At 36.3% G+C, this 14,900-nt stretch overlaps 2 protein-coding genes across 2 annotated transcripts; both read right to left on the minus strand.

Moving 5' to 3' along the window:
• Nucleotides 1-284: 284 nt before the first annotated feature.
• LOC132275366 (protein FAR1-RELATED SEQUENCE 5-like) lies at nucleotides 285-2,135 on the minus strand. Its single transcript, XM_059776864.1, has 3 exons — nucleotides 1,658-2,135; nucleotides 1,037-1,591; nucleotides 285-781 (listed from the first exon to the last, which is right to left on the minus strand). The coding sequence occupies exons 1-3, from the start codon at nucleotides 2,133-2,135 to the stop codon at nucleotides 285-287; spliced, it is 1,530 nt and encodes a 509-aa protein (XP_059632847.1).
• A 4,437-nt stretch (nucleotides 2,136-6,572) lies between these two features.
• On the minus strand, nucleotides 6,573-9,218 carry LOC132278864 (diacylglycerol O-acyltransferase 3). The gene is made up of 2 exons (XM_059780795.1): nucleotides 8,695-9,218; nucleotides 6,573-7,562 (listed from the first exon to the last, which is right to left on the minus strand). The coding sequence occupies exons 1-2, from the start codon at nucleotides 9,115-9,117 to the stop codon at nucleotides 6,753-6,755; spliced, it is 1,233 nt and encodes a 410-aa protein (XP_059636778.1). The 5' UTR covers nucleotides 9,118-9,218; the 3' UTR covers nucleotides 6,573-6,752.
• Nucleotides 9,219-14,900: the final 5,682 nt, after the last annotated feature.

Below are 14,900 nucleotides of genomic sequence, written 5' to 3' on the forward strand. Positions count from 1 at the left end.
AAATTACGGTTGTCAGTCTTTTTCTTCTTTCTAGTGGTTTTTTCCAACACAAATACGAACCTATGCCTTCTTCCTTTCGATGTATCTTTGGTGGCTATCCCCTTTGGATTCAAAATTGGAATGCTTAGCATAATGTCTTTGGTGGCAGCCGTAGGATTAGGTATTGATCCTTCGGCAATTTGCTTCAAACTACTAAGCTACATCAAAACATTATTGAATCCGTCGTGGCTAAGAGATGCAATGGAAGATATTTCTATGAGCTGACAACAAAGTATTCTGTGCCGTCATCTCATCTCAAGTCTAGGATCTGTCAGCATATCTGTGCCAATTAATTCTTCCAACCTGCCGTCCTTCGCATTTCTTGTCCACCTTTTCAAAACATATCGACTCGGTATTTTGCTCGCACACATCTTATCTCTGAGGACTTGCAGAGTATAGCTGCACATGACACCCTCCATTTTAAACTTTCCATAAAAACAAGACAAATGGTTGTTACGTGTCCGTATCACTTGTCGTATCACCTTCTGATTATACAGCGCAACTTCATACATATATTCCCCGTTACCATTGTCATTGCAGTTCAGAATATACTGACTCATACAAGCTATTAATAATTGTTCCTGAAAAAGATCAAATATGTTAGCAGTGTATACATGTCCGGCGTGATCTAATATGGGAAATCTTGCTTTCATCCTAGGCATCTTCTGGACCAAATCATATTCAGCTTCATACACCTTGTACCTCTTGTCGTACAACAACGTGTCGAAATGCTTGAAGAAATCTGGAAGTGCATATTATCTAGATAAGTACTGTTTCAACCCATTGTTGAAACTTTCACTTAGCTGTATGGTACGCATACCAGCAGACTATAAATTTTTTATGTATGTCTTGGCCCATATATGTTTCAAACGAAACAAGTTAGCTAACCATATATTATTCTCCACACCAAATTCCCTTTCCATCAAAGACCATTCCTATAAAAACTCATCATGCTCCTCAATGTCAAACATTAATTTGGAGATCACACTTTTTATACCTTTCCCACCAACAGACATGTTGCCGATATGCTTTTGTGCATTAAGCATAAGGTGCCACGTACACAGATGGTGATTTGTGTCGGGCATTACTTCTGCTAATGCCTTTGCCATTGCTACGTCTTTGTCAGTCAATACTGTCCTGGGCACTTTACAGGACATTCCATTCAAGAATGTGTTAAACAACCAAGCAAACGAATCCGCCATCTCATCATACATGAAAGTGGCACCAAGCACACATGTCTGCCGATGATGGTTCAAACCAAGAAAAACACCCAAAGGCCTGTTACCTTGAATAAGTTTGTACGTTGTATCAAATGTAACCACATCTCCAAAATGGCCATAATCTGATATCATTTTCGAATCCGCCCAAAAAATATTAGTTATCATTGTATCTTTGTCCAGTTGGACAACATGAAAAAATGATGGATCTTCCCATGACTGAGTTTGGAAATAATTCATGAGCCAACCCGCCACTCCACACTCTAGCTCATTCTGCCTTCTTGTCCTAATATAATTTTGCACATCAACCTTGGTGTAGCCAATTGCTTCTCTACCTGGAGCTTAATTCGAAGGCTTTACGAACTGCTATTCCAGAATCACAAGCCAACTCCACTCAATACCTTGCACTGAGCTGATTTTTAGCTGTGATGGCATCATGTGGGTGCACTGCTGCATGATGAGGGGATGGTTGTGACTTTCTTCAAACTGCTTTACAACGAACTTTTGCAAACCCACATCATACCTTACTAACATGTGTGCACCACAGTTTGTGTGTGTTTCAACCCTTAGTTTCTTTATTTTTTCGTCTCTCTTGTCCTTACCTCTTAAACCCTCCTTGTTACAAACAAACAACCTACATGTTATTTTTCCATTCTTCCGACTTTTATTTGCATACTCCTTCCGAATACTAAAACCGGCTCTGCCACCATAATTGTTGTAAAAATAATACGCCGCATCTACAGAATCAAACTCCATTTCAAGACATGGTTTCCATTGTACTTCATTTACCTCAGAATCTGATTCGCTATCTGTTTCTTCAATATTAATAGTTCCATCTTCCATATCTTCAATATTAATAGTTCCATCTTCCATGGCCATAACTTAAATATAAAACCTACAAATATAAGCATAACACGTAAGGATTAGCATAGTTCAACTATCACCACATTTCACTAACATGTAGCAACATTTTAATAAATATAACATCAAATATTTTACCTAACATCTGCACATCATATGCATACACATCTCCAACATGTGGCAGTACTTATATGAAGTTATCATACAAAAAAAACCTAACATACTTCAACAGACCCTCATAAAGGCAATTCATTTATAGTGGGAATCAAATGAAGTTTTGCACTGAATAACATATCAACACTTTAATAAATAAATCATCATATCTTCTAAGTACCATCTTGACATGAATTTAAGTGATACAGTAATATAATGCATATCCACACTTTCATACACTTGTGAAACATGTGGGAAGCAAATGAACTTTTGAGTTGAACAATATAACCTTTTAGAAACAGGTGTTAAGACTTTACTGAATAAACCATCACATTTTTTATGTAACATATATTCATACACTTTTCTAACATGTGGCACCACTTATATGAACATGTCATACAAAATTATTCCTAACATACTTCAACTAACCTCATAAATGAAAAGCATTTAAAGTGGGAACCAAAAAAACTTTTGAACTGGACAGCATAACCTTTTACAAACAGGTGTCAACATTTTAATAAATACACCATCACATCTTTAATTGGATAGCATAACCTTTTACAAACAGCTGTCAACAGTTTAATAAATATACCATCACATCTTTCACCTAACATCTTCACCTGATTTTAACAGATATAGTAATATAATGTAAATCCACACATTTATACACTTTTCCAACATGTGCCACAACATATATGACCATGTCATACAAAATTATTCCTAACATATAATCACAACTTTTGAACTCAACAACATAACCTTTTACAAACACATGTCAACAGTATAATGAATAAACTATCACAACTTTAACTTTTACCTAACATTATGACCTGATTTTCATACATTGAGTAATATAATTTATGAGCACACATTCATACACTTTTCCAATATGTGGCACCACTTATATGGACATGTTATAAAAAATTATTCCTAACATATATCAACTGAACCTTATTAAGGCAAATCATTTCAAGTGCGGAACAAATGCACTTTTCAACTCAACAACATAACCTTTTATAAACAGGTGTCAACAATGTAATGAATAAACTATTACAATTTTTACCTAACATCATGACCTGAATTTAACAGATTGAGTAATATAATTCATGTGCACATATTCATACACTTTTCCAACATGTGGCACCACTTATATGGATATATCATACAAAATTATTCCTAACATACATCAGCTGATTCTCATTAAGGCAAATCATTTCAAGTGGGAAGCACGTGCACTTTTCAACTCAACAACATAACCTTTTACAAATAGGTGTCATAAATATAATGAATAAACTATCACAACTTTTACCTAACATCATGACCCGAATTTAATAGATTGAGTAATATAATACATGTGCACACATTCATATATTTTTCCAACATGTGGCACCACTTATATGGACATGTCATACAAAATTATTCCTAACATACTTCAACTGAACCTCATAAAGGCAAATTATTTCATGTGGGAAACAAATGCACTTTTGAACTAAATAATATAACCTTTTACAAACAAATGTCAACAGTTTAATAAATAAACCATTACATCTTTTAGCTAACATCTGTTCATACACTTTTCCAACATGTGCCACCACTTATATGAACATGTCATACAAAATTATTCCTCACATACTTTAACTGAAACTCATAGACGCATTTAAAATGGGAAGCAAATGAATTTTACAATTGAACAACTTAACCCTATACAAACAGGTGTCAACAGTTTAATAAAAAAAAAAATCATATCTTTTACCTAACATCTATTCATACACTTTTCCAACATGTGGTACTACTTATATGACGATGTCATACAAAATAATTCCTAACGTACTTCAACTGAACCTCATAAAAGACAATCATTTAATGTGGGAAGCAAATGAACTTCTGAAGTGGAGAACATAATCTTAAACATCAGAAGTGTCAACAGTTTAAAAAATAAAATATCACATCTTTAACCTAACATCTTCACCTGATTTTAACAGATAGAGTCATATAATGTATGTCCACACATTCATATACTTTTTGAACATGTGGCACCACTAATATGAACATATCATACAAAATATATCACACTAACAATTGCTATAACCACAAATTCAATTACTATAATCACATATAAAATAGGGTTATAAATTACATGTAAACACATATCTACACTGTTATAAATATTATCACACTCTACACTGTTTTGTTGTGTCTTAATTTATTGGATCAAAATTAATTCAGGAGTTATTTCAAAAACCAAATATAAAACAAATGCCCTAATACATCACAATTTCAATTAGTATAATCAGATGACAAATAGACTTATCAATTATATGTAAACACATATGTCCACTGCAAAAAATATTATCTTTCTCACACTGTTTTTTTGTGTCTTCATTGAATCGTATATAATTCAGGGGTTTTGTATTTCATACCCCAAATATAAAACAAAATTAGTAATATATCACAAAGTCAGTGATTATACCATGTAAAATACACTTATAAATAATATGTAAATATAACTATAGACTCTGCAAATTTAAGATACATATGCAGAACAACAAAGAAAGTAAAATTTAGCTTCACTGAAATTTTAAAAAATGCAGAAAAACAGACAAACCAAATTCTTGTACAAATATATATGCTTCTTTGAAGACGGACAATGTGTAGGAAGCTTGAGTTGAATTTCAGAGGAAGAGAGACGTGAACGAAGCTTGGTCTTTGGCCGAATTCTTCAGACTTCAATTTTAGAGGGAGAAACACCTGAACGAAGCTTGGAAGCTTCAATTTCAGAGGGAGAATTGAATTTCCGAGGAAGAGAGACGTCAATGAAGCTTGGTCTTTGGCCAGATTCTTCACACTTCAATTTCAGACGGAGAAACACCTGAACGAAGCTTAGTCATTCGCCGGATAGACAAACCATTTCAAAAGCTTCACCTTCAGTCGTCAGTCACTGAATTCTTCATAATGATACAAAAAAATTTCAAACACAAATAATGATACAAAATTTGTGAATAAACATTTTACTTTTGGGGAGACAGAGGGAGACAGACCTAAACCAAGCTTCAATTTCAGACGGCGAGCTGAATTTTAGAAGAAGAGAGGCATAAACGAAGCATCTTTCGCCAGAGACTTCAGACTTCAATTTAAGAGGGAGAGAGACCATTTCAATAGCTTCAACGTTGGCCGGATTGTTGATCAGCCGCTGGAATATTGGTCAGTCACCGGATTCTTCATGACTTCAATTACAGAGGGAGAGAGGGCAGAATTTCAGACACAAATAATGATACAAACATTTTACTTTTCGGAGGAATAAGATCTGAGAATTTGGGGGGAAAAGAAGCAACAGTATTTGGAGGGAAATTTAAGCTCGTATTTGTATAAACTTCTTCTGCACATACATACGTAGTGGTATATACATAAGTAAAGTAAATACTTTTTTTACTAACCTGCCATGTCATGCCACCATGTCAGCACTGGACACCCTCCACTGAGAGGGTGCCCGGAGAGGATTTTTTCCCAAGTTTGTGAAACTGATTGTTTGAAATTTTGGTTGGGCTTCATGGGTTTTGAGTTTGCAGGGGTGTCTGTTTGGGGCCAATTCTTTATTGGGTCATCTTCTCTTCTGATCAATAAATTTGCTTTACCGTTAAAAATAAAAAATAAAAAAAAGTCCTTATCAAATCTCTCTCTATGATTCATATTATTTACTTGTGCAGTTTACCGGTGGGAAACAGTTAGAAGCATATTATTTACTCTAGTATGATTAGCAGGAGCTTGAGACTGACTGAAGCTCTTGCTTTGGTGTTCTGTATTTTGATCAGGTTTCCTCTGTTAGGTAATTGGAGGTTCACTGCTTGATTATATTTAGCAGTAGGTTGTTAATAAGTATAGGAACTTCAAGTCCCTTTGCTGTTTTTTAGTAAGCATAAGGGCTGCAACTTTTGTATAGTTTTTCACACATATACTACTCAAAAAACAAAAGTTCTTTCAGAGTTTCTTTTCTATAATTTGGCTTTGTACCTTTAAACCTGTGTCTCATATCAGATTGAAGATAGAAATGGAATGGCATATAATATATATTCCAACCCAACTCTAATATTTCTTCCCACAAGCTAGCTCATTCTATCTCCTCCCTCAAAATTTTTGGCATTGTATGTTCTGAATACTAATTACAAGACTTGTAAACCTTCAAAAAATCAAATAAGGGCTTCATTTCTTCTATTTCTTTACAATTTGGACGTTCTCTGTGTTGAAGAAGCCAAGTACCATAAAAAAAAATAATAATAAATAAATAAAAATGTTGTAATGGATGTATTTGACAAAAACTTCAATTGCACAAAAAAACCTTTTTACATTTGTACAAGTAAAAAACAAGGATTTCCTCTCTAAACATCACAAGTCACAGTAAAACCACAAACCTATAAATCACATGACATAAATACACCAATTCAAACCTTTATACAACTTAAGTTGTAAAGGGGAGGAGACTCCTTTCTAAGATGCAGCAGCCAGTCCCAAATCCTTCGGTGAATCTGCGAGGAAACGGGACACAATTAAACCCACATCCTCGAAACCAACTCCGATGCACAGAGGATTGGATGGAGTCCTAACAGAATCATCTACTTCATCAGCTTCAACCCTGTCAATGTGATTTAAAACCCTCACATTAGGACCATCTCTGCACTTGCCCATGCACTTGCATCCAACAACAGTACCTTCAACACCAACTACCCTCCGGAATTCCTCCAACAACGCTGGAGCACCGGATTTCTTGCACTTACCACCCATGCAGACCTCAATCCTCTTCTCTGATGCTCCTTTGAATAAGCTATTTCCACTATTACAACCAACACTACCTACATTACTACAACTCGTACTAGTTCTGGTGCAACATTCACGGTCAAGAATCATTGAACTGCTAACTTCAAAATTAGTGTTCCCTTCTTGGAAGAGGATGTTTGGAAGGGTGGATGTTGCCTCTTGAATAACTGAAAGCAACTCGGATGTGTTCCCTTCTTGGGTTAGTGTGCTTGGAAGGGTTAATGTTATTTCTTGAGTACTGGATTGAAATTCATTCGGTATTGGTTGTGTGGAAGATTTATTCTTCAAGCGGCTCATGTCAACCACCTCCTCACAATCACTGTCGCTTGATTCTGAAGAAGAGTCTGAGGATTCTTCACAATCAACCATGTTTTGCATTTGTGCAGCTTTCAACTTAGCCTTCTCTTCTTTCTTCTTCCTCTTCAATTCCTTCTCATCTGCTTGTAGCTGTTGCAATTGCCCTAGCAATAGCTCTGCTGCTTCCTGCACACAATGCATATAGACAATTTGGACATAAGACTCCAAAAACTACTAGTAATTCAATCAGAGTTCAATTCAAAGCAAAACTGAGGCATATTTGTCCGTCTCATAAAAAATTTCAGAGAATATTCGAAAAATGGAATCGCAAGTGAATCAATAGAAGACATGGTTATCTCTTCACATCCAAACTGAGCAATCAAGTACTATTGAATTAGACTCAATTGCATGGTAATATGAAGATTCCTAGCTAACTCACTAACTAGTTGACTAGTTGCATTAAAAAATTAAATTTCCTGTTCAGATTGTCAAAAGATTTATAAATCAAGTCAAAAATTCAAGCCAAACTGAGTCAGATCAGAATGAAGTACACCGCCCGCCACTACCAACTATGTAAATCAGAAATAAACAACAACAATGTTTGGTCAAAGAAGATGGAAAATTGCTTACCTAACACCCAGATGAATGGAGAAAATTTTGACACAATAATTTATTTTTTAATACTCAAAAAGTCAAAATCATAAACTTTGAACTGACTTTGGTCAAATCAGATGAAAATTGTTTACCAATTGGGGTGACGAGGGGAAAACAAATGTGACGCAATAATTATTTTTTAAATACCCAAAATCAAAGATCATTAACTTTGAACTTTCCTTTATCTTGCTATAAAATTTATTGAACAGCTACAAAACAAGTCAAAATGCAGACTTCGAAATGGGTGTACTGGAAGATAAAGAAACGATAACACTATCAATGAATACATCCATAAACATTTGAATTAACACCATTTAGGGGACAAGGAAAAAAAAAAAAGTCAATTCGATGCTCCCAAAAGTGAAATGGAGTTCCAAACTAGTTGGAAAAAGGATTGTGTAATCACTAAAAATGTTCTAATTAGAATTTACCACCTAGTTGTTCAAAATTTTGACAACTAGTCCTGTAAATCTAAACTATAAAATCAAGAATTTCTTTTTTGGTAAGTAGAATTAAGAAACCCATTTCTTAGATTAAGATACTCATGGAATTAGGAAGATCAAACAATCAATCAACAAAACATGTTAAATCAGATCATTTTTTAGCAGCTAATACTATCCAATCCAATAAATAAAAATCAAAAGGGCAATAATAGAATCCATACCGAGATCATCTTTCCCTTGACTTCACCAACCAAACCATCACCAGGACCCAATCCAAAACCCATATCCGAGAACTTAGACAAGTCCTTCGACAAACCCTTCAGCAATTTCATCTTCTTCTTTAATTTCTTCACAGTCGCCGTACCGGACGAACCCTCTTCCTTCTCTCTCTTCCCACAACCGCATCTGATCGCCGGTGAAGACCCATAATAGTATTTCACATGTCCGTCATCGGAAAACCCAGATATCTTTATGGGTCCGGTCGACACCCGACAACCCATCAGACGTGAATTGCCGGAAAACATAGCGCCGACGTCAATAGAGGCGCCCGGAGAAAAGGGTTTTGCAAAGGAGTGAGAGTGAGCTTCGATTCCGGCGCTCGGGAAGCAATGAAGCCGCCGGGAAAAGACGCCGGAGACCTCCATGTTCGTTGCTTTCCGGTGGAGATTGGGACTCCTGAAACGACGCCGGAGACCTCGAAACACAGACAACACGAATTCGTAGTGTGGAAGCAATCAAACTTTACCAATTGGCTTTCTTCTTATAAAGGCGAGAATGAGTTCGAATTAACCGTATTTCCACGTGGGTGTTTCTGAATGGTAGTATGACAGGTGGATCCGACGTGGCAGTTGGAGTTCGCGCGCCACCTGCTGCATGCGACCGTTTTCAGTTTACCACGCTCCCTCTGCTTCCTGACATGCGTATTTGTTTGATATCAGCGGTTGGATCATTCGGTGCAGAATTAAACGGTTAGGATTGAGCCAAGTGGTTTACATGTGGAATGCCACGTACAAACTTCGTCTTCTTTCCATTATCACCGTTGCCTTTAATGTTATTGACAATAATATACCACCGTTTTATTAATATAGTTGGAAAAAACGTAAGACTGTCACTGAAAATAATTGACTTGTGAATCCTAATTTAAAAATATACACACTGGCACTGTATAACTCTATGCACTATATAACTCTATGATTATCGAATTAATCAATTGATGCGGAAATAAGTGATATACTTGAAATATTTATTATGTTTCAAAAATAATAATTTTTTTAATAATATTTTATGATGATTTCATAATTCATTATCTTTCGAGCATATTTGGTCTATGTTTTATACATTAAATAATTAATTGAAAAGTGATAGATCTTCCAATCTTAATTGCCGACTCTTATTCCAAATATAACGTGGTGGAGAATGAGTCGAAGAAAAAGAGATATTTACGAATTTTTTTTTAAGAATTTCAATAGAATCCAACCATATTATATTCGGAGAACAGTCGGTAATTAAGGTCGAAAGACCTATCATTTTTTTAATTAAAAATAGAAAACCATTTAAGAGTGATTCCAAATAAATTAGAACTCTCAATCTTCATAATATGAGTGAAAATATTTACTATTAATTTATCCAAATTTCAAAAATAATAATATAAAATATGATTTAAAATAATGTTCATCTAGATTTCCTAATTCACAGGATAGGAGAAAAAAAACACAAATACAAGAGAAATAAGATTGAGCCAATTGGTCAAACCTAGACTGCCAAGTGCAAACTTCGTGTTGCCCGTTTATTTTATTAACAATAACATCCTTGAGTTAAACGTTATTATAGGAGAGTTTTTACTATAGTTGGTACCATTAGTAATATGGTTTTTACTCTATGATTATCGAATTAATCAATTGATGCGGAAATAAGTGATATACTTGAAATATTTATTATGTTTCAAAAATAATAATTTTTTTAATAATATTTTATGATGATTTCATAATTCATTATCTTTCGAGCATATTTGGTTTATGTTTTATATATTAAGTAATTAATTGAGAAGTGATAGATCTTCCAATCTTAATTATCGACTCTTATTCCAAATATAACGTGGTTGGGAATGAGTCGAAGAAAAAGAGATGTTTACGGAATTTTTTTTTAAGAATTTCAATGGAATCCAACCATATTATATTCGGAGAAAAGTAGGTAATTAAGGTCGAAAGACTTATTATTTTTTTAATTAAAAATAAAAAAATATTTAAGAGTGATTCCAAATAAATTAGAACTCTCAATCTTCATAATATGAGTGAAAATATTTACTATTAATTTATCCAAGTTTCAAAAATAATAATATAAAATATGATTTAAAATAATGTTCATCTAGATTTCCTAATTCACAAGATAGGAGAAAAAAAACACAAATACAAGAGAAATAAGATTGAGCCAATTGGTCAAACCTAGACTGCCACGTGCAAACTTCGTGTTGCCCGTTTATTTTATTAACAATAACATCCTTGAGTTAAACGTTATTATAGGAGGGTTTTTACTATAGTTGGTACCATTAGACTTCCGATGAAAATATTTGACTTTCTCCGTCAAATTGAAAAATGATATACAACGTGGCTATAAATTCTATTGCCTTGTTTGGTGGGAGGTATAAACAAATAGATGCAAGAGAGAGAAAACAAAGGTGATGGCGTAGGAATGGCAAAGAGGCGATTTTGAGTAGGTGTATCCTCCTCTGTCTATGTAATGGTTTAGAAATTTCTGTCTGTTCTTGTCAAAAAGGGGCCTTTACACTCATCCCCACCCGTTTAATTTTTTTTATCTCGCGGGCACTGCTTCACTCCATTTAATTCTAGAATTTCTCCTTTTAATTTTTTTTTCCTCAAACACAATTATATAATTATTGAAAAAATTTATAAAAAATAGGCAATCAATAATTTAATATAATATTTAAGGGTATGAGCGTTCTTAGTTTGTAAGGCTCTATAACTCTCTAGAACGGCCGAGAAAGTGAGTAAAAGCGACCTAGAGTTTCTAGAGCTAATTATATATCATAATAAAATAAGAATAATTTAATAATTTACCTACCTAAACGAGGCGGGACAGGGCGGAATGGCCTCTCCAACTCTCGCCCCAAACCCGAACGAGCTTTCATTGATAAAAATCATTCCCGCCCAAATAAGTTAAATGATTCCTCAAAATCGCTATAAACGGGGCGGGGTGAGGCAGGTACCCATCCCTGCGAGGCAAATTGCCATTCCTAATGATGGGTGAGGCATTTTTAAGAAATGACAGATATCTATGTCACTTTTTAGAACGGGTAGTAGAAATAATAGATGACTTCACTATATATTTTTTTCTTTGGTCGTAAGAAAATGAATGAAATTTTTTATACATTCTTAAGAAATGATAGATATCTCTGTCACTTTTTAGAACGGGCAGTAGAAATAATAGATGACTTTACTATATATTTTTTTCTTTGGTTGGAAGAAAATGAATGAAAATTTTTATAGTATTTTTTCACTGGTATACACTCATTATATAAATTTTGAAATAGTAAACATTTATAAATAATTGAAGGTCAAATTTGGTATTACATAGAGTGATTTTTGTTTCATTCCCTCGTCGCATATAATATGACAATAATGTATAAAATAAACGGTTCACTATTATTTAATATCATTTTCATTGATTGGAGTAAACTAAACATAGTGAAGCGAAGAGAGAGATGGTCTGCTAGTTCAATTTTGTGATAGAGAGAACTGAAAATTTAAGAACTTTCAAAATTTTGATTGATTGATAATTTTTAAAAATTAGTTTTTGAAAGTTTACATTTGATATATATTTAGATGATTATTTTTTATAATTCTTTGAAAATAAATTTTTATTTTTTAAGTTCTTGATAACTGCAACGGAATCTAACGAACAAAAAGAACTCATAAGTTTTGAAAATATTTAAGTAATTGTAATTTCTATTACCAATGGCATGGTGTTTGATATATATATTAAAAAAAAAAAAAAAAATATTATAGTGTGATTCCTTCCCACGAAAATCATACAAGAAAAGAAAAAGGGGAGGAATATACCATGTGCTAAGGAATATCTTATGGGAAAATTTTAATTAAAGTTATATGCGTACAAAGGCCGCAACCAAAAGAATATGCTCCATATATTCAGGTTCCTTTCTTCTAAATCATCCAATGCATAAAGAAAATAATATGCTTATACGTGAAGAAACTTACCAAGTCATAACTGAAAAGTTGTTGGGTAACCAAATTCCGTTCAAATCCAAGCCCTCATTTCAAGGCCCTTTGTCACTCATTGGATCGCATATTCGCATGTTTGTCTTATTCTTTAAATCCCATCACGTAAATGTGTGTTGTGACTTGTGAGTGTCGCTATTTCTTTTTTATTTTTTTGTCACCAGAAATGATAAGAGGGAAGTAACAAGTGAGCGAATGTGTGAGTATAAAATATATTTACATCACACAAATTATTTACTGTGTAACACCACATCAAGTGTGTGTGTGTTTTTCCCCCAAAGATGAAACAAATATATTGATAAAAAGGTAATTACAGAAAAGGGTCTTTGGCCACAAACCAAACCCAAGCATGATTGGGCAACAAAGTTTGCCCAAGCAAACACTGTATAAAGGCCAATGTCACGGGCTTAGAGTTTCAGCACCACTCTAGCTGCTCCCGTGCGGCACCAAGACGTTACTTTCACTCTCGCAAATACTTGGTCAGCCTAACTCCCGTGCACACCTTAGCCAACACACTCCCCTCGTGCGCTTACTAGTGTTGTAGTTGCTCTCGCCCTCTCCTCACTTGGCTTGCACACTCACACACACTAAGGCACTTAAGTTGGCAAGGAAAGAACACTTCTATTACTTCAAAGAATACTTTGTACAAGGCTAACACTAAAGCTCTCTACAAGGCTCTCAAGACTCACTCTAGGACTTGTTGCCTACAAAATGAAGTCCTACCTCTATTTATAGGCATCCCCATCCCCAATGGACGGCTAGGATGCATTCTAACCAACGGTGGAGATTGATTCTCTAGAATCTTCTCCCACCTTCTTCACACTTCCATACTTATCTACTAGTATCTACAACATTCTAGAATTCTCCATACTACTCCACACAACTCTGGAGAACTCTAGAACCTTCCACACACTTCTACACATTTCTACACATATCTAGAATCTTCCACATAACTCTAGACTATTCCGGAAGACTCTAGAAACTCCACTTGCCATGCAGTTGCCATGCAGCGTCCTCCTCAGCGTCTGCGTGTCGCCTGCGTGGTACAACCTCCATAGGCGGGGCTTGACATTCTCCCTCACCCATTTCCGTGACTCCCTCGTCATGGTTTCTTCAGCTGACCCAGCCTCTCGCAGGTCATCAGCACTTGCGCATATGTCCTTGGCCCAAATGTACGAGCGCCCTTTGGGAGATGTGAGGTCCTCACGAGCTCCATCGTGTTGACTGTCACCTCTGGACTCTCTTTCCTGCCCACGAGCGGCACCATGCATGCGGCCTTGCCTTCCTCACCTCCAAGTATCATCAACGCACCAAGGCATGGTAGTGGTGCGACGTTGTTCCTGTCCATGAACTCTAGCCCCAGCACCATGTCGTGGTCATCCATCTCCGCAACCTGGAAGTCAGCCTTGCCCTTCCATCCTTGCATGCATAGCTCCACCTCCTTGCACACTCTACTCACACGTGCCTCCTCAGAGTTAACGGCCTTGATCCAGCCCTCCGTCTTGCGCATCTCCAAGCCAAGTCGTTGCGCCTCCTCCGGGGTAATGAAGTTGTGTGTAGCGCCCGTGTCTACCAACGCTTGCACGGCTTTGCCACCAACCTGCGCATCCACATAGCACACCCCAGCTACCTTCTTTGCCTTGCCCTTCTTCTTGGTGTCATGCGCTATGCTACTCAGCATCTGCATAGCCCCCATGCACCTATCTTCATCGCTGCCCGCATCGTCCACCCTGCCTTTGCCCTTATCCTTCACAAGGGCGCTCATGGTCTTCTTGTTGGGGCAGTGTCGCAATATGTGCGGCCCTTCGCATAAGTAGCACTTTGGCTCCCACTTGCCCTTATCGCGGCGCTCCCCTTTGCCACTAGCCTTAGACCTCTCTCCATGGTCCTTGCCCTTATCATGGCGTGGGCGTCTCTCTTCATCGCTGTGCTCATCATCACTTGACTTAGGCGAGCCCCTTTTCTTGAAGCGACGGTCTCCCCCACCTTTGCCGTGGTCCTTCCTGGGAGACGTGGCCCTCTTGTCATCACGCCTAAAGTCTTCAAGGTGCTCCGCTATAGCCATTGCAGATGCCAAGTCTCTAGGCTCCCTCCTCCTTAGCTTCGTGGCCACCCAAGACTGCAGCCCATCAATGAACAAGCACATGCGTTGCCGCTCCGGCATCTCTGGGATC

Source organism: Cornus florida, unplaced genomic scaffold (genome assembly GCF_030987335.1).
Source record: "Cornus florida cultivar Cherokee Brave unplaced genomic scaffold, ASM3098733v1 CherokeeBrave_3.0.0_Hap2_Chr01, whole genome shotgun sequence".
Lineage (NCBI taxonomy): Eukaryota > Viridiplantae > Streptophyta > Magnoliopsida > Cornales > Cornaceae > Cornus > Cornus florida.